Source organism: Volvox carteri (genome assembly GCF_000143455.1).
Source record: "Volvox carteri f. nagariensis unplaced genomic scaffold VOLCAscaffold_9, whole genome shotgun sequence".
In the NCBI taxonomy this organism is placed as follows: domain Eukaryota; kingdom Viridiplantae; phylum Chlorophyta; class Chlorophyceae; order Chlamydomonadales; family Volvocaceae; genus Volvox; species Volvox carteri.
This window is the reverse complement of record NW_003307552.1, coordinates 2158082-2176367: the sequence shown is the minus strand read 5'-3', so window position 1 is coordinate 2176367 and position 18286 is coordinate 2158082. Positions and strand designations below refer to the sequence as shown.

The following is an 18286-nucleotide window of genomic DNA, read 5'->3' as shown; positions in this document are numbered from 1 at the left end:
TTATACAACGTCCATTCCTTCAACACCAGCATGTAATCCATAATCCATACATGCTACTCAATTTATGTGGGGAGAAGGGCCATGGCGCCCGTGATATCACATTCCTTTGCGGTACATACGCGCATTGATGGGCGGAGGAGCCCTTTGATCATCACCCCGGCCAGCTACCGGGTCCCTGGTCGGTAGACTTACAAACGCCGAGAGAAGGTTTAAGACGGCGGCGCCCTTTATAGCTCCGTAACGCTCCGAAGAAGGTGTTAGACCCCAGCCCGAAACCGAGCACCCAGAGCACCTGCAGGGCTCCCGGGACCAGGAGCTACTAATCGGCAGTCTGTCACTTTAGACGATCCAGCGCGGGCCTCCGACCCAACAGGAATGGCATCCTGGTGCTTGGAATTCCATACATACTGGTCCCGGGATTGAGACCTGTCAGGGTCGAAAATCCTTCCAATGGTGAAAGTTAATGTGCCCCTAGTCGATGGACGGTGGAGATCTGGGATAAAGTTGACTCACGAGCTGACCAGGAATGGAGTTGAGCCGCCGTCGATCCGGCAGATTCCGTTGGATGCCGGTGGTGGGTGTGGAACCTGAGCGATCCACTAAGAAGTTGACGAGGGTGACAAGAAGTACCATGTCCCCAGGGGGCAGCGGTTTTGCCACTGTTGTGGTACTAATAGCAGAATTGAGGATGAAAAACACGTGTTATTGGAATGCCCAGCCTATAATGATATTCGTGCTGAAGAGGGATTCGATCATCAACAGAGCATGTTGGAGGCCATGCAATGGGAACCCGCACGTCTGGCGAGGATGTTGGAACGTATGTAGGCTCACCGAAACTCAATTACCCCCTTTGGACGCTAGTCTGGGCTGATGTGGGTGGCTTTTAGGCGTTGTAGTATTGCCCTTGGGCCTTCGGCTCGTATGGGTAGTCTTACAGGTATGGGGTCACGCACCCCCCAACCATGTAACACACACACACACACATTCGTTACGTGGAAGCCGCCGCAATTTCCCCCATCCCATCGGAACGGCCACGAATGGATTTCACCCCCAAGCACAAGGATGCCCACCCTCTTTCCTCCCTCACGCACGCTCTATCTAAGTTCGCTCTACCATGCTTTTCATTCGCTCTCTGCAAGCCCCCCTCAGTCTACCCCGGTAGCCGCAACCCCTCCTCACCCTCGTACACTAGTTGCTGCCACCGCCGCCGCTTGCCACGGTAGCACCAACCCCGGCCGCAATCCCCGCTCCTTCGCTACAGGCATGGGATATGAACCGCAGCCAGCTCTGCATGACCCGCGGGTCGTTTGCCACGATACGGCCCACACCCGCGTGCGCAGCCCGCGTCGCGTCCTCCTTCGAGTCCACTACCCACGCCACCACGGGCCGTCTAGCCGTCGCCTTCGCCGCCGCCGCCGCCACCTCCGCCAGCGCGGCATCCGGGTGCTTGATGCTCGGCCCAAAGATGTCGTACGCATATAGGGATGAATGAATGCGGGGGATGTATGAAATTGGACGTGATTGGGTTTGGAACGTCGTTCCATGCGTGCGGTGGGTGCAGGTGCGCGGCAGGACGTGTTGAGTGACGAACGAGGGCAGGCAGGGGGGGTTAAGGGTCAACGGCCGGAGATAAATGCGCCCATAGACAGATGCAGAAGATAAGGCAGGGAAGTTACTGCCCGGACACACAGTCTCAGCTACCCGGCTTGCCAACTAGTGCTTTGCATAGATACACATGCGGACATCGCTGAGGTAAAGTTAGTCGTGTACCACCGTGACATCGGCATTGCCCTCGCGGCGGCTCCGGAGATAATTAAACACACACACAGATGCAGATGTACACACATGGGTACACACAAACCCTGAGTCCCACCGGGTATCTGGAAGACCCAGTACTCGCAGCAGCCCCGAGCCCAGCAGCTGTAGGTGCTTCCCCACGGCCTCCACCCCAACATAGCTTTGATCGCCAGCTGCTGTTGCTGCTCCTCCTGCTGCTGCTGTTGATCCCTCCTGCCGTCCCACTGAAGAGGAAGAGGACAGCGATAAGGGCTCCAGCCTCGGAAGCCACAGACCCACATGTCCCTGAATACCAAGTGCGCGGGTGAGGTTGTGCAGCAGCTCCGCAAAATCGGGCCTTAATGCGGAGTCCTTGAGCTCCAGCAGCAGCAGCGGAGTCCCATCGCTACTGCTACTGCCACGATCATTGTCATCGCGATCACTATCGTTATTGACGGAGTCTGAGCCGCCGCCGCCGCCGCCACCGCTGCCGCCGCCGCCGCCGCCACCGCCGCCGCCGGCGTCTTGGCCGCCACTGCTGCTGCGACTACTGCTCCTGGTGTCCTGACCCTCGGCGGCCTGTCCGCCGCCTTTATCCTGCAGCACCAGCAGCCTCCGGCCCTGGCCTGATTCCTGCTGTTGTTCCTGCTGCTGCTTCCCTTCCGCCGACTTGGAACGCGCCCTGTCCTCCTTCCCCTCCTGCTGCAGCTGTTGCTCCTGCTGTTGCTGCCCCGAAGCGCCCTCCATCCCGCCCTCCTTCCCCTCTTGCTGTTGTTGTTGTCCCTGCTTTCCCGCCTCGGTCTCTCCCGCAACACCTCCTCCCACACCATCCCCCTGCCCTCCTACTCCAGCGCCCGCTCCGCCCTCAGGTCCCTCCTCCTTCGCCGCGGCCCCCTGCTGTTCCTCCTCTTCCCGCTTCCTCTTCCTCTTCTTCGCGTCTTCCGACACCATCTCCGCAAAGACCCTCAGCACGTCCTGCAGCAGCGGGTGACGCTGATCCAGACCCGCCGCCACATACTCACTCCGGGAAACGGAGTCCACCTGAAATGGCTGGCCTTGCGTGGCCGCCGCCGCGGCGGCGGCAGCAGCAGCGCCTCGGCCTGCAGCCCAGAGGTCGGTGATAATGTGGTTGGGGTAGCCGACTACGAGCTGCCCGTCGGCAGTGGCAGTGACGTCGATGTCGTAACAGGTGATGCCGCTGGCTGCTAGGCGGGAGAGCCGCTCCAGAAAGGGCGCGTCAATGCCCTTGTCGCTGGAGCCCAGTGAGGCTCGGTGGCTACATACCTGCGTGTGTGGATTGCGTCATGGAAAGGGGTTTTGGGGGGACCGCATTCAGTCGGGGGGAGTATGGCATCCAGGTGTACCATATGGGGCTGCATTCAGGATCGCTTTTTCCTGGACAGCTGACGGACCAGCGCACAAGGGGAGTGGAAAAGCAAGGTCCCTGGTACCGCGTCACGTGCGGTGAAGCACGTTTGCACCTGGCATACTCTTCAAACAAGGGTCCTCCCTTTGATGCCTAAACAACAGGAATACGTTTAGAGGTTCGGTAAGGGTGACCGATGAATGTGTTCGGCGACTAAACGACCCGCTATCGAAATACAGCAACGCAAGTACAAGCATAGCAAGTACGCTGCCAATGGTAAGCTGCTGCTACCTGGACCGATGGTGGCGTGACGCCGAGTGCTGCCATCGTGTTTGTGCACCTAGGAGAGGGGGTTGCGGTCGTGCCCGAGTACAAGCTTCCCGCCAGGCTTTTAGCAACATCGCTAAGCAGTGGTCAGCCCATATCCGCAACGGCACAAAGGCACCATGGCCAGGCATTAGGGGTCAAGTGGAAAGTCACGAGGCGAAGCTGACAGTGTCAAGCTAACCGTGCTTAGGATGGTAGAGACGGGAAGCGGGGAGACCGGCTGCCACGGCCCTTAACTGTCAGCTACGAGCTGAAGCTCTACTGAGTGAAAGGCAGAATGCCTGCAACGAAGGAGCTGAAGCGTGATATACTGGCCACTCGAATACGGTTGTACGACAGTCGCACAGAACCAGACTTAGAGGCTCCGATCGCTTCACTCCGTCGCATCTAAGTCAACAATTCGCCACCACACAACTGTCAGCGACAGGAGGCCAGAGGTGGCTGAGAATACTTTGCTGCATAGAGCATAAATGAGGCGAGGCGGCGGAAGAGGGCCACCGAGAAGTCCCTCTCCAGGAGACAGAAACTTCGGGTCACCACAATGGTAAGAGGTGGTAATGGTAATGGTGGAGGAGGAAGAGGAGCAGGCGAAAAAGGAAGGTCCAGGGGGCTGGGTGAGATAGTGAGGACACAAATCTGATGTGGGTCAACTAGATTTTTGAAATTCGGGATCCAAATCTGGAGATGACTATCTATCTGGGCTCGATAGGGACGGGGTTCCTTCATTAATGAACTCCGTGGGCCGCCGGCAATGAGGTCAACTTACCGATGGCTTTTGAGTGGATGGGGTTGACGGGCGGTTTGCGGGTTGAGGAGGGCTAACTAAGTTAATGAACATAAGCGTTATATTTCGTGCACGCGACACACAGAGCGACATGGAATTTCACGTAACAAGGAACGACGAAGTCCTTGTCCCCCCTTGTTCAGTGCCTCGCCTTGTGCAATCTCAATACGCTTTAAATATCTTTAAACCCTAAGTAGCTGGTACCCAGTACGGCACCTTGAACAACCACAAATACGCGCGAAGTGCTTCATCAGCATCTCGATAAAGTAGCTGTGGTTATGTGGCAAGACTCTGTGCCTGAAAACCTTAAAGACGATGTGGACTGTTCACCCACAGCCCGCGGGTAGGCGAAGGTAGGCACAGGCTGGTGATAAATGTGGCCGTAAGGGTCCTAGACGGATCCCTTCAAAGGGGGAGGAATGTAGGAGCGGCTGGTACACAGTATGGCACCTTGAACAAAAACGCGAATGGTTGCATTATGATCCCCTCCACTGCTGCCCCTCCACTGCTGCGCCTCCACTTCACTCCAATCAGGCATCTGTGTGTGTGTGTGTGTGTTACATGGTCGTGGGTGCATTCTCATACTACGGGGAGTACCTGCAAACCACCCAATATGAGCCAAGGGCTCAAGGGCTGCCAGGTCGCCTATAAGCACTTCAGACAAAGCAAGTGATAGAGGAGACTAACGACCAATGGGAACGATAGAGTTGTGGTGGGACCACATACGTTCCAGGATCCTTGCCAGACGTTCAGGTTCCCACTTCCCAAGCAGGCATCTATCGTAAACCCTCCCCATCATCCCCTTGCAGCTCCCCGCCGTCTTCAATCTTCCTGTCCCTCACAGAAATTCGCTTCTGTTTATTTGCTTTGCTTAATACGCACATCTGCTACTATTGTAGACCCCCCTGGCTCGTCCCAACAGCTAACTCGGCGATATGCTCTCAATCCAGGCATGAACAGCGACAGCGTTTTCATCCCTCAAATAATGATTTTTTCGGGTCTTGGCCCGGCTCATGGCCTCCTCCCAGTCCACCGGGCAGCCCTCGGCGTGCAGCCACTGAAGAACCTCTAGGGTACTGCCATGGCGCCTGTCGTACACTGCGTGTGCTGCCGTTATGTAAAGCTCACCATCATCCTGCAACATCGCAACGAGCGAGGTGTATGAACCGAGAAAACAGCCGTAATAGATGGCGGCTGAAAAGGCCTCTCGAGATGCTGGAAATGTGCTCCCCGCATGTGTATGAATTGACTGCGTGCGCCCTCGTTCCTTCGACATCCACCAGCAACCGCGACCGCTCCCGTTCGCGGTCCGCTGAGATCCCGGAGCACGTCCACGCGTCTCCTTTTACAACACACGATCCCGTCCCCATCGCCCCCGTCGTCAACCCCGCTCCCATCACCCCCATCGCAGAACTCCACGATGAAGATGTCCGAGCCGCCGGTAGAGACAACCGGAAAAATTCTCTTGGGCCAAAAGACCGACAAAAATTTTGAAGGTCTCGAAGACTCAACTGACTGTTACGGATTAAGTTAAGGAAAAAGTTATCCTCTCGCACAAACCTGCCGATATTTTGTAGCGTAAAATGTGCTTGTTATAGTTCTGACCAGGAATGCGCAACAAGTGCTGAAAATTAATTAGAGAAACAACAACTGTCTGACAATTTGTCAACTCACACGTCCATACAGACGGCGACAAACGGCTTTCAGTTAGTATGTCCCAAAACATACTACATTGCCTCGCTGTTTTACATTTAAGAATAAATAATATGAATAATTTAACATTTCAAGGTACTAAGTGTTGTATTTCGGCCAGGCCTTCCTTGTGAATGAAATTCCAATCATCTTTCAAAATGCCGTCGCCACAGGACGTTGACGCGCAGCGTATCCCGGTCATCGTCGTTACTGGCTTCTTGGGAAGCGGAAAGACGAACCTAATCAACCGTATTTTGAAAGAGAAGCATGGCCGCAAAATCGCCGTAATCGAAAGCGAATTTGGCGAAATTGGTATCGACGATGGCATCGTTTACAACTCACAGGAGAACATCCTGGAGATGAACAATGGGTAAGCAGGCCATTCGGATTCAAATTCGCCTGCCGACTCCTCGGGTGTTTGAGGAGTGTTGAATTGGGAGGTGGCCCCCCATCTTGCGGACGGTGTAGGACGTGATAATATCAACTTGCGAGCTGACCAGGAACTAAGTTGAGGCGCGGTTGATCCGCTAGATTTGGTTGGATGCTGGTGGTGAGTTGCTGAACCCAACGAATACATTCTGAAATCGGATGGGATGAACGGATTAGGGTGTCCCTCTCGCAGGGGAGAGCAGGGACTGCCTCGGGAAAGGGGGCCGCTGGTGAAGCTTTACCACCTGTAACAACATACATAGTGGCTCGTAAAGCTACTCACGGCTACCCCCGTCCGCCTTCCTACTATCTTGCTTTGCAGGCGGTAGAGCAGCTGGCGTTCGCCGACAAGGTGCTGCTTAACAAGGCCGACCTGGTGTCCGCCGAGGAGAAGCAGGAGGTCGTCAAGCGCATCAAGGTGCGAACGCAATCACTTGGTTGAGGGATAGTTGTCGAGCGAGCCAGATAGTCAGCTGCCGACGCAACGTCATGAGGCTATTTTCTAGTGTTGAGTTCTCGTTCCTCGTTTCACTGTATGCACTCCTTCAATTGGCACATACACACTGCCCTATGTATACCGCCGTGCTGATGGTGTCACAGGCCATCAATTCGTCAGCCGACATTATTGAGACGGTGCAAGGCAACGCCCCCCTGGAGCGCATACTGGAGATCAAGGCGTTCTCGTTGGAGCGAATCTTGGAGGGCGAGCCGACCTTTCTGGAGGTGAGCGACCGAGCTCTAAGAATTGACGTTGAGTCTAAGAATTGACGTTGAGTCTAAGGATTTGACGTTTATGTCCAGTCATAATAGCGCTTTGCATGCATCCTTAAACAGCACCGTAGTCACTTGGCGACATGTACTTGAACACCCCACCTGCATAGCATCCACACGAAGTTATGCATGGCAGTTCAAGTGCTGAAGTACGGCACCCTGAAACCATGCACACTGTGAATGTTCCCGCGTATGGACATCCATGCAGTCGGATGGCGAGCACCAGCATGACTCCTCTGTTACCAGCGTGGGCCTCGAGCTGGAGGGCGAAATGGACAAGAAAAAGCTGGACAGCTGGCTCGGCGCCATCCTGCGCGAGAAGGGCACGGACATCTTCCGCAGCAAGGGCATCCTCGCTATCAAGGGCACAGCAGACAAGTGGGTAACACATAGTTGCAAAAATTATTAAACTTGTCCTATATAGGCTATTTTGGTCATTGCACTAAATGCTGCAAGCAGCGGCTGTCTACATAATAGCCATCTGCGTGTCTAAGTACCAGTACCACGACCTGGGGGTACTCAGTACTCTCGCCACTACACCACGCAATGCCCAAGGGCAACACCACCCCACAGTTCCCACGAACGGTGCACGTCACTGTCTCGCGCCATGCAGATTGGTGTTCCAGGGTGTCCACATGCTGATGGGCTTCGCCAGCAGCAGTGAGGGTGTCGGCAAGCCCTGGCGGGATGGGGAGAAGCGAGTGAACCGCATCGTTTTCATTGGGCGGCACCTGGACCGAAAACAGCTGGCGAGCAGCTTCACGGCGTGCCTGGCAGACTAACAGATTTAGTAAATGTAGTAAATGTAGTATATGCTCGGGGGCAATTCGTTGTTTAATAACATAGGACATTACTACGACCTGACGTGAGGAATGGACGGTGTTTCCCCGATGTAGGTGGGGGAGCCTATCACGTCATAATGTGTCCGCGGCCTCGTCTGCGCTAGTGTACGACGGGGCCCGATTTAATGTGCGCCAGTCACATGTTTGGTTTGGTACGCAGGGCTATGTGGCCTCGTTTCTTCCCACTTTAAGTGTGGCATGAATGACGCATAGGTAGGAGCACATATGCATGCGGATGAGCTAAACCCTAAGGTCCTAGGGCAATGGCACATCCTGCTAAACCGCTGTGGGAAATTTTCGGATGGTGGGGTGCATGTGCGTCTGCCCCGGCAGCGCCCTTGCCCACAGGTTCTCAGCCTCTGTCCAGGCGCCCCTTCAGTGCGCCTTTGTTCACCTATCCTATTCGGCTTCTCATTCGGCTTCATACGTCAAAAGCTTTGTTTGTGTGTGCTGGTGTGTTTAACAGGCGTTTGTAAATGTGTTTGGTATGGCACCAGATCCAGGCCCTGTGCGTGTACGGATGTGAAGACTTACACCGATGCACCGATGATGTGCTTGCATCGTACTAGGTGTACGAATATGAATAATCGACCTGGAATCCGAACCTCATGGGTCGCCAACATAATACGACATCAAGGTGCCAAGTGTATGGGCAAGAAAAGTACAATCAAGTTATCACCTTGCGGCCGAGACCACGCGGCCGCTGAAGCCCCCATGTGCCAGCTCAGGAATACATCCTAGGAAAATGGAAGTCAGGGTTATCCTGCGGGCGACATGCTCCAATCCGCATCAGCACATCAGCCTGCCATCCTTGCCTGCCACGAACTCACGAACTGCCACGAACGAGGCAGGCTTTCACTCTTCCCTTTCCGCTACCTCTACGGAGGAGGAAGCAGTCAACCACAGACAGAGCCAGTATACGGGCTCATGTACTCAGCATCACCTAGTAGGCTCGACCGGTCCCAAAACCAGGCGCCAGCACCTCGTGACCCGAGGACCAGCTCTGCCGCCGGCCACACCATGGATATCGACGGCTTCGTTACCACCTCAGGGCGGAGAAGTGCCAAGGACCAGGATCGAGTTGGCCATGGTGGGACTGGCCAGCAAGGTCTGGGGGTCGATGAGGGAACAACTAGAAGCAGGGAGGGACGTGCAGGGCCCAGCAGCAGAGCTGATAACCGACCTCATGACCAGGCTGGCAAGCCCACTAGTGCTAACCGGTTTGCAGGCCTGCCCGCTGAAGTGGATGACTAGGATAACGCAAGCCGAGGGCCAAGAGGGTTGAAGGTTTTGTTGTGGAATGTCCATGGGTTGTTGGAGGCAGGAGGTTTTAAGCTTGACCGTGCCGGAATTAAGTCTTTTGTGACGAGTCATGATCTCGTCATTGTTACCGAAGCACACCTAACGGATGCAGTGCCAGACAGTGACGTGTCCCTTGAAGGTTTCCGCCTGATGCGGGTGCAGAGGTCAGGAGACGCCGTACGCGCTGACTATGGTGGTGTTGCTCTTCACGTGCGTGATACCGCCTCCCATGGGGTTACCATTGTCCGGAAAAACAACAGTCTTGCAGGCTGTGAGGTCCTGTGGATACGTGTCAACCTCCTGTCAGGAAACAGCCTCCTGGTGGGGGCCTGTTACCTTGCACCTGAAACTTCCAGAGTGTACCCAGCCGGAGGTGCAACTAATGCACAGCGAGCAGCAGCAGCAGAAGCTGCTTTCGCGAGAGTCCAACAAGATATTTCTGAGCTCCGGCAGCCGGGGGAGGATGTGATGCTTGCCGGTGATCTAAATGCCCGTCTATCTAGTGCACAGCATACAAAGCACCAGTCCTCACCTGCTGACCTGCCCGGGTATGTTAGTGATGTTCCAGATTTAGACCAACTGACGGCACTGCAGGAGTTCATGGGCTTGCCGGGGGACGCGGACCCTCAGGGCTACACAGACGTGCCCGGACGTAGGAGTGAAGACCTCGTCTGCAATTTCGCTGGGCACCAGTTGGGCGCCCTGTGCCGATCACAAGGGCTGCTGGTATTAAATGGCCGTGTTTCTGGGGATTTAGAGGGTCGTCTGACCTTCCCCAAGGGTGAAGCAGGTGGGAGCATGATCGATCTTTTTGTAGGTTCGGCCGGTGTTCTCCGTCATGCCTATTGGATGCGAGTGGGCGAGCTGCTCGCGCCAGATGGTTGGTTCCCGACTGACCACCGTCCAGTGACGCTAGTGCTTGGTCTAGCTGTAGGAGGAACTGGAACGAGTGCCAAAGGGTGCTGCCAAAAGAAGCGAGCAGTGTTTGAGATTTCCCGTTATCGTGACTATGCTGCTCTGTTCACTGATGGATCCCAGGTCATGCATGCACTAAATGGGGTGATCACGGACCTATCGAATGGGGCCTGCAACAGCACGGAGTCGGTGGAGCACATTAGTACCCTCCTGCGGAAGGTGCTGATTCGAGTATTTGCGGGTCGCAGGCCTGAGGGTATGCAAGCGGGGGGGGTGCATTATGGTGGAATGAGGAATGCCAAAGCGCCCGGCAACACATGCTTGCTTGCAGGGTGCGGCTTGGCCCTGGCAGGGTCGAGAATAAGTCAGGCCCCTTGTGGGAAGCGTTCTGCAAGGCACGTAACGCAATGAACCGTGCCAAACGTCGTGCCCGAGCAGCATATGATGCAGAGAGAATGCGTGAGTTCGTGGTTAGGTGCAGGCATGATCAGCGCGCACTGAGACATCGTCGCTTGGGCTGGCCGGGGGCCCCCGCGGTGGACATGATTCAGACCGTGATGCTGGACGCAAATCCAGTGATGCCGCATGGCTAGCACGACGCCTTGATGGGTCTAACAACAGACACCATCTCACAGCTATCCACAATAGCAAGTCTGTACTCCAAACGTGGCGGCATTCTTCGGCGAATCAAACGGGAGTCAAGTGGCTGCACCGGGGTTGGAAAGCTTAACCCCTAGTCGACATAAGAAGCCGAATGAAAAACAGAAAATGATGAGTGGACACAGGCGCACTAAAGGGGCGCCTGCACAGGATGGAGAGAAGCGAGTGAACCGCATCGTTTTCATCGGGCTGCACCAGGACCGAGAACAGCTGGCAAGCAGCCCAGGCCCAGTGTTGCTACCGTAACCCTAATGTTACGCTAAATTACACCGGCGTATTATTACGCGAAATACGCATCTCAGGTACCCTTTTAGCCAGTCCGGCGTAAATTTCTGTCGTTATTAACAGAAAGTTTCGGAAGCGGGCAATGGACAGTGAAGCATGGATGTGGCAGCCGTGACAGCCATGTTGAGGTACAACTTACCCTGGTTCGACTGGAGCAAGGTCCGGGCAGAAGGGCAGGTCGTACAGGGTTTGGAGCGATTGTGGGCAGGCAAGGAGATTCACGTCTCAAAGACAATGTTACTTCGGGTTACGAGCGATTACTCCTGGTTGAAAGGGACTTTAGAGGAGAGGTTATGTACCGCGTACCGATGGTACAATGTATGGCATGCTTCCGTAACGTTAAATCCCAAATGGAAAACCCCCAAATAAAGGGCACAGTTAGGATATTTTTGTCGGTCTTTGGTCTGAGGGCTTATACTTCGCCCTTTGTGTGTTTGAATTTAGTCGCCCTCGTCGGTCTGTGTGAAAGGCTCGACGTGCTTCGCGGGTCCGTCTCGTATGGTAGGTAGCTGCGTTCCCGTCTCTCCGGGGGGAGATCTCGTGCGTTCAATAGGGCTTCTGGGTACTGGTGGGGGACTGGGCGTTTTGCGTCTTGGAGGTCCGTTTGGCTTTTCTGGGGCGAAGGCTCGCATCCGGTTTTGTCAGGTGGCTTTTTTCCTTGGTAAGGCTATGCTTCGCCTTTCTTATACGCCCGTCCTGGGCTTTTATCGCCTGTTTCAGGCATGCGCCCTGGCCCGATCTAGCTGGACACTCAGTGTGCTGATGCACAGTGTCTGTTACAGACGGTTTGCTAATATAACCAACCGCGTACTGCTTTAAAGACCACTATCTCTCTCTGATTAAATATGTTTTTGCAGTAAGGTTAATTTACTACCTTTATATGTTCTTGTTTCCAGTTCGGCGGTTCATGAGCCTCTTGGCTCGTTTGGACCGTACAAGCTCGAAAGCTTGTAACACAAAAACGTCAAAACGTCACTATCTCAGACGGTGAAATAATCGACCTTGTCTACTTGGCTTTTTCTTTTTTAGACTGAAAACATGAATCCTGACGAAGGTCACAGTTGGGATAGTTTAACGGCGGACCTTGTCGAGCGTGTTGTTAGCTTCCTGCATCCAAACGAGGTGGTATGTACCGTCAAGGAAATCAATAAGGCTATGGCGAGCCAGTTTCAGGAAAAAGTCGCTATCCGGTTGTCGCAGCCCGTACCCCATCACGCGTTCAACAGGCACTGGAGCCGCCCGGAAGCAGTTCACAACTTCACACGAAGTAAGCGCCGAGAGCTTGTAATCCTGACGGCCTGCAGCGGCAGCCTGGCCAACCTGCAGGTCGCCGTCAAGACAGCGGGCTTCCAGCTCTCCTGGGAGGTCTTCTACGCAGCAACCGAGGGTGGCAATCTTGAGATGTGCCAGTGGCTGCAGGAAGAAGACTGCTTCTTCTTTTCTGAGAAAGCGGCAGCAGCAGCTGCCCGAAGTGGCCATCTGGAAACGGTCCGGTGGCTACTGCAACAGGAGCTTTATTTTCGAGAGCTACGGAATGCTGGTTCCCATGCATTTATGGCAGCCGCCTATGACGGTCATCAGTTTGTGTGTGAGGGGCTCCTGGAGGACGGTATTCCGTTGGAACACTGGATGGGTCTTTTTGGTGCCGCCCGCGGTGGCCATGTGGGCCTCACACACTGGCTCCTTCAGCGATTTGAGCTAGAATACGGGTCAGTGTCGAGAGTCCTATGGTCGTTGATGCCCCATATTGTCAAGGAAGCTGCACATGGCTTCGACCTGGTGGCATTGCAGGATCTACACCAGACCTTCCTGAGGTATGGCGGTGATAGTGGCAACGATGCCAGCAGGCTGCTAACCGGCGACACCCTTGCGGAAGCCCTGGTGAGCCCCACCCCCGACTGGCGGGCCAAGGTGGAGTGGCTGCAGGCTCAAGGCTGCCGCCTCGATGGCGATCAGTACTTCGATTGGGATGCCATTGCCAGCCTTCCGGATGCTGTGGAGCGGGCACAGCGGCTGCTTGTGGAAGTAGAGGAAGAGGATGTCGTAGTAGATATCTTCATCAGCGCCGTACGTGTTGATAGCCTGCCCCTGATACGCTACTTGCGAGCGGGGAGGGACTGGCTTCCAGAACGCACGAAGGAGGCTGTGGTAAAAGCAGCCCGTGCCGGCAACATGGTGCTGCTGGTCGAGCTGGTGACCTTGGGCTGGCGGCTTGATGGGTGGACTGCGCAGGCTGCAGTTGAGGGAGGTCACCTGCACATTCTTAAATGGATGGGTGCAGGTGTTGTTCGGAAGCACATCCAGGAGCTCGAGCAGCAGCGCCGCCAGGCTGTGTTGAGTTATGCAACATCGTTTGGTAGTGTGGAGGTCGTGGAATGGCTGCTAAATGAGGTAGACTTGCCCTGGAGTGGAGAGAAGCTCCTTAATGCAGCGGTGACGGCAGGCAGTCCAGCAGTATTGGAGTGGCTTGTGGCCCGGGGCGTCCCCATGGGGGTGAGTGGCTCGCTTGCATGAGTTTGGGTGCATGTTCTTGATGCGTGCTGTTGGTGCTGCTCAGCTCTACTGCTCATCACTGAACGTATGCCACGCACTGTCTGGCGTCTGCTGGCGTCTTGGCCGATTGCGATGTGAAGGACCTCTCATTCTTGGCTTTCATCCGGTCTGCATCATTTCTGCTGCTGACCTCTGGACAGGATGGTAAAGGACCTGTCACTAGGTTTCCATTTGACTGTCTGATGGTCTGCATTTATGTAGTCGGAATGTAGTGGTGATCATACACTCTGGCGCACACAGTCAATTCATACACATGCTGGGAGCACATTTCCAGCATCTCGAGACGCCTTTTCAGCCGCCATCTATTACGGCTGTTTTCTCGGGAACCAGATTAATACACCTCGCTCGTTGCGATGTTGCAGGACGATGGTGAGCTTTACGTAACGGCAGCACACTGTCACGACCTGGTCATTCTGTGTTGCCTGAGGCGGCTAGGCTGCCCCTGGGGCCCCGGCGTCTTCAGCCGAGCAGTGTACGACAGGTGCCATGGCAGTACCGTAAAGGTCCTTCAGTGGCTGCACGCCGAGGGCTGCCCGGTGGACTGGGAGGAGGCCATGAGCCGGGCCAAGACCCGAAAAAATTTTTGTTTGAGGGATGAAAACGCTGTCGCTGTTCATGCCTGGATTGAGAGCATAGCGCCGAGTTAGCTGTTGGGACGAGCCAGGGGGGTCTACAATAGTAGCAGATGTGCGTATTAAGCAAAGCAAATAAACAGAAGCGAATTTCTGTGAGGGACAGGAAGATTGAAGACGGCGGGGAGCTGCAAGGGGATGATGGGGAGGGTTTACGATAGATGCCTGCTTGGGAAGTGGGAACCTGAACGTCTGGCAAGGATCCTGGAACGTATGTGGTCCCACCACAACTCTATCGTTCCCATTGGTCGTTAGTCTCCTCTATCACTTGCTTTGTCTGAAGTGCGAGGTAGGATGGTGCTTTTAGGCGACCTGGCAGCCCTTGAGCCCTTGGCTCGTATTGGGTGGTTTGCAGGTAGTACGGGAATGCACCTAAGACCATGTAATGTAATGTGTAATGTAATGTGTAACACACACACGCACTCACAGATGGCCTGATTGGAGTGAAGTGGAGGCGCAGCAGTGGAGGCGCAGCAGTGGAGGGGATCATAATGCAGCCATTCGCGTTTTTGTTCAAGGTGCCATACTGTGTACCAGCTGCTGCTACATTCCCCTCCTTTTGAAGGGATTCGTCTCGGGCCCTTACGGCCACATACACCAGCCTGTGCCTACCTTCTCCTACCCCCCTATTTCACACATCATACTGGCGGCCACGACCTACACTTTAGTCCAGCAACATGAGCGAGGGCTTTCCACATGAAGAAATGGTGTATGGTCTTGACATCGCCAGTCACCTGAACACACGTGCTACTACTTGTATGCTTCGGGTGCACGTGTCTACTGGGCTCAAGCGCACCGAAGCCGACAAAGGCGGTTCCAAGCACAAAGCCATGAGAGCCATTGGCGATTGCTCTCAAAGGGCTCACAATATTGTCTGTATGAATATGGATAACAATAGTTAATTTTGCAAGAGGCACACAGATAAGTGACAGCTGCAGAACGTTTGCCACCTTGCCGTTTTGTGATGATGTGGCGCCGATTTGAATTTGCAGCTGTGTGTCGTTTGTCGGCAACCCACCAAGTTCAGGCTTAACAACGGACTTCCATTTGCACTTCCCAACTTCGTCATGTGTGTGGCCGACTCCTTTAACGTGAAGGATTCCATACACACCGGGAAGCGCCAAAGGCCGTGGGGCTGCTGCGCATGACGGCATGAGATAGATATTTGTCATCGCTTCACAGCTTCCAAATTTCCTTCCTCAAACACGGCACCGTACAGGAGCTGCCGTAGTTCGATCATACATATAGTGACAGAACTGGAAAAACCGACTCGCCATGCATGACGGATATTCACTGTGTTGCCTGGTCAGTTCAGGAAGTGTATGAAGCCGGCGCCGACCAAAGGATCGTCACCGCACTTGGAGCGCATGTGCAGTCGTGTGTATAGGGGCCAAGTCCTCAAGCCAAGGAAGTGCAGTGGTGGCCTGAGCCCACGATACCGCTAAATAGGTCCACTATCCCTATGCATCTGTGGGGGCAGCAGGTCCACATCAAAGAGGTCGACACAGGTCAAGCTCACCAGAACGCATTCCCCCCAGGCTCGGTTTATGGAGGCCGTGCCAAACATCGTGGCTGCCCCGAGGACCTGGCAGCTGCTCCTGCTATTTGTCGCAGCTGCTATTTCACCATTTCAGGCTGCAGCTGACGATTAGGTTAGCTGCAGTTGCTGATGAAGTCGTTATGTTGAGAATAATAACATCATAAGGGTCGTTCTGGGCTTGGGTGACCCAGTTAGGTGTTTTGGCGTTCGTTCAGTTGCTCGTTAGTCGTTCGTTGGTCGCTCGTTGTGTTCAGCCCTCTGCAATGCTCAAGCAATCTCTCGTTCGTTCCATATCTCTCCATTTCGTATCTCTCAACTTAGGATTACGTTCTTGGTGCTGTTGCAACCGGTGATTTGTACAGAAGTATGCATTGAAGCCATGCCGTACCGCGCACTGTTCGGCACCCCAAGCTGGAAGCCCTAAAACGTATATTGTTCGGCCTTTTGGATTTACTGGAACTTCGCATCGTTTCCTTGGTAGCGCGTCACGTCGATGTCGTTTGCCTAGCATCGTCGCATCTTGCCATTATACAGTTGTTGTGCTGCGCTAATTCGCCAATCGAGTTAGTAAAATGCAGCTTCACGTGCGGCAGGTTGACCTCCAATGCCCAGTCCATGCAAAGAAGCGTTGGGTCAGCGCTCCTCTTAGGACTCGACAACATCCGAAAGCATGCTTCCAGCAGCAGCGCAAGCTGTCTGATGCTTATTTTCCTAAGCCGCACTCCAAAAAGTCTAATGGGAGCAATTTAGTTGTGCGGTCATCTGACGACAACAAAATTGGCGCAAAGACATACGCGCCAAAGACCGCCCCGTCTGACCGCGTATTGTCAATTTGGCGTCGAGTAGACGCTGTTTGCTTTGATGTCGACTGTGAGTAACTCTGCCGGTGCCCAACGCGCCAGCTCTGTGTGCACTTTTGCCGATACCAAGGAAAACATTCGATTGAGCAATTTCCAGGTCGGGTCATAACGTAACCTCAGCATGCACTACTGCCGGCAGAAGAAGGAGGAAATAGAATTGCACTTGCATGGAATTAGGATGTATCTCCGTCGCCAGTCTTGTCATCACTCCTTCTCCCCTCCTGGCGGTTAGGGGGCCTTCACGACCTGCACAAAGACCACAATCCACTCTTGGCATCGCCGCTCACCCCTCCACTCCACTCTATGCAAACCCCTACCAGCATCATCCAAACGCATAACCCCCTTTCTCCCCTTTTTTCCGCTCCCCTCCCTCTGCTCCCCTCCCTCTGCTCCCCCTCTCCACACACACACACACACACACACACACACGTACACGACCGCCCTCTTCCCTCCCTTCCCTCCCCTCCCTCCCCCCACCTACCCCCAAAGGCACCATCACCGTCAATGACTCCCTCGACCTACTGGCCGAGTTCATGGGGGTCAAGGACCAGGTGCAGGAGCTCACCAACAAGGTGGGTGTGCTGATTGGGGCCCGAGAGAAGAGGGAGGGGGGGAGGCAAAAGGAGAGGGAGGCAAAGGGGGAGGGAGGCAAAGGGGGAGGGAGCCCCTCTCCAAGCGCCTCCCACTCCTCCTCCCCTTGGGTGGGAAAGGGAACAGGTGGAACCTCCCACCCCACCCACCACCAGCATAGCCACAACTCCGGTCCCTCCTAAACAACGGCCTTCCCCACCGGGCTCTGCTCCCCACTCCCTCAACCCCCGCTTTGCAAGTCGCGCGTCGACATATGAGTGATCCCATACCCCCCATTCCCCAACCCCTTAACCCCCAAACCCGCTCAGGCCATGGACGGCTCCCTCTCCCTGGAGCGCGCGCTGGATGAGCGATTGGCCATCATCAACTGCGCCCCCCGGGATATCAAGAACTTCATTGCGGCACACCCGCCCGCGTCTAGACTGGCGCCGGTGTGTGTGTATGTATGTATGTATGTATGTATGTATGTATGTATGTATGTATGTATGTATGTATGTATGTATGTATGTATGTATGTGTGTGTGTGTATGTACTGTGTGTGCGTTTGGGGAAGGAGGGGATGCGAGGCCGGGACAGGCGGGCATGAGGGCGGACTGAAAAAGGGGGGAGGGATTGGGGGTGTTGGATTTGGGGGTGTGGGGTTGCCGGCTGCTGTGGTGGTGGATGGGGCGCTAGACTTGAGGGAGGGAGCCTCTGGTGATTGTCGGAGGGACAGACAAACAGACATACGTGCAGCCGGATAGGTGGTTTAGGTCCTCCCCCCTCCCCCCCCTCCCCCCCTTCCCCCCCAGGGCATCAAGGAGCTCATCACCGCCCTCCAGGCCCGAGGGGTGGCTATCTACCTTATCAGCGGAGGATTTAGGTGCGTATGTATGTATGTATGGGGGAGGAGGGAAAGGCAAGGTGGGGTTTGGTTGAGGGAGGGCGGGAAGAAGGGAAGGGGGGAGCTCAAGGAGGAAGG

At 54.9% G+C, this 18286-nt stretch overlaps 5 protein-coding genes across 5 annotated transcripts in view; 4 read left to right on the top strand and 1 right to left on the bottom strand.

Moving 5' to 3' along the window:
* Nucleotides 1-1188: 1188 nt before the first annotated feature.
* Nucleotides 1189-3469, bottom strand: VOLCADRAFT_88694 (uncharacterized protein; the record flags this gene model as incomplete). Its single annotated transcript, XM_002948199.1, has 4 exons — nucleotides 1189-1453; nucleotides 1874-2154; nucleotides 2383-3060; nucleotides 3434-3469. 4 exons carry the CDS (start codon nucleotides 3467-3469, stop codon nucleotides 1189-1191), a joined length of 1260 nt encoding a protein of 419 aa, XP_002948245.1.
* A 541-nt stretch (nucleotides 3470-4010) lies between these two features.
* VOLCADRAFT_88693 (uncharacterized protein) lies at nucleotides 4011-7927 on the top strand (the record flags this gene model as incomplete). Its single annotated transcript, XM_002948352.1, has 6 exons — nucleotides 4011-4013; nucleotides 5665-5694; nucleotides 6697-6792; nucleotides 6975-7097; nucleotides 7354-7523; nucleotides 7759-7927. The coding sequence occupies 6 exons, from the start codon at nucleotides 4011-4013 to the stop codon at nucleotides 7925-7927; spliced, it is 591 nt and encodes a 196-aa protein (XP_002948398.1).
* A 285-nt stretch (nucleotides 7928-8212) lies between these two features.
* VOLCADRAFT_88692 (uncharacterized protein) lies at nucleotides 8213-11110 on the top strand (the record flags this gene model as incomplete). The annotated part of the gene is made up of 4 exons (XM_002948351.1): nucleotides 8213-8291; nucleotides 8874-9077; nucleotides 9858-10423; nucleotides 11015-11110. 4 exons carry the CDS (start codon nucleotides 8213-8215, stop codon nucleotides 11108-11110), a joined length of 945 nt encoding a protein of 314 aa, XP_002948397.1.
* Nucleotides 11111-12400: 1290 nt separating this feature from the next.
* Nucleotides 12401-14757, top strand: VOLCADRAFT_103858 (uncharacterized protein). Its single transcript, XM_002948350.1, has 4 exons — nucleotides 12401-12858; nucleotides 12941-13642; nucleotides 14065-14716; nucleotides 14741-14757. The coding sequence occupies exons 2-3, from the start codon at nucleotides 13322-13324 to the stop codon at nucleotides 14347-14349; spliced, it is 606 nt and encodes a 201-aa protein (XP_002948396.1). The 5' UTR covers nucleotides 12401-12858; nucleotides 12941-13321; the 3' UTR covers nucleotides 14350-14716; nucleotides 14741-14757.
* A 1689-nt stretch (nucleotides 14758-16446) lies between these two features.
* The window catches only part of VOLCADRAFT_88690 (uncharacterized protein), a gene marked incomplete at both ends in the record, with an annotated part of 4311 nt that continues 2471 nt past the window's right edge, over nucleotides 16447-18286 (top strand). The window contains 3 exons of the mRNA XM_002948349.1: nucleotides 16447-16744; nucleotides 17224-17306; nucleotides 18117-18187. Of these exons, the coding sequence (XP_002948395.1) occupies nucleotides 16447-16744; nucleotides 17224-17306; nucleotides 18117-18187 (452 nt within the window). The remainder of the gene's footprint in view (nucleotides 16745-17223; nucleotides 17307-18116; nucleotides 18188-18286) is intronic.

Coding starts and splice junctions, on each gene's coding strand:
- VOLCADRAFT_103858 (XM_002948350.1), top strand. CDS start 13,322: ATGGTGCTGCTGGTCGAGCTGGTGACCTTGGGCTGGCGGCTTGATGGG. Junction 13,643..14,064: donor CCCGGGGCGTCCCCATGGGG/GTGAGTGGCTCG, acceptor GCGATGTTGCAG/GACGATGGTGAGCTTTACGT.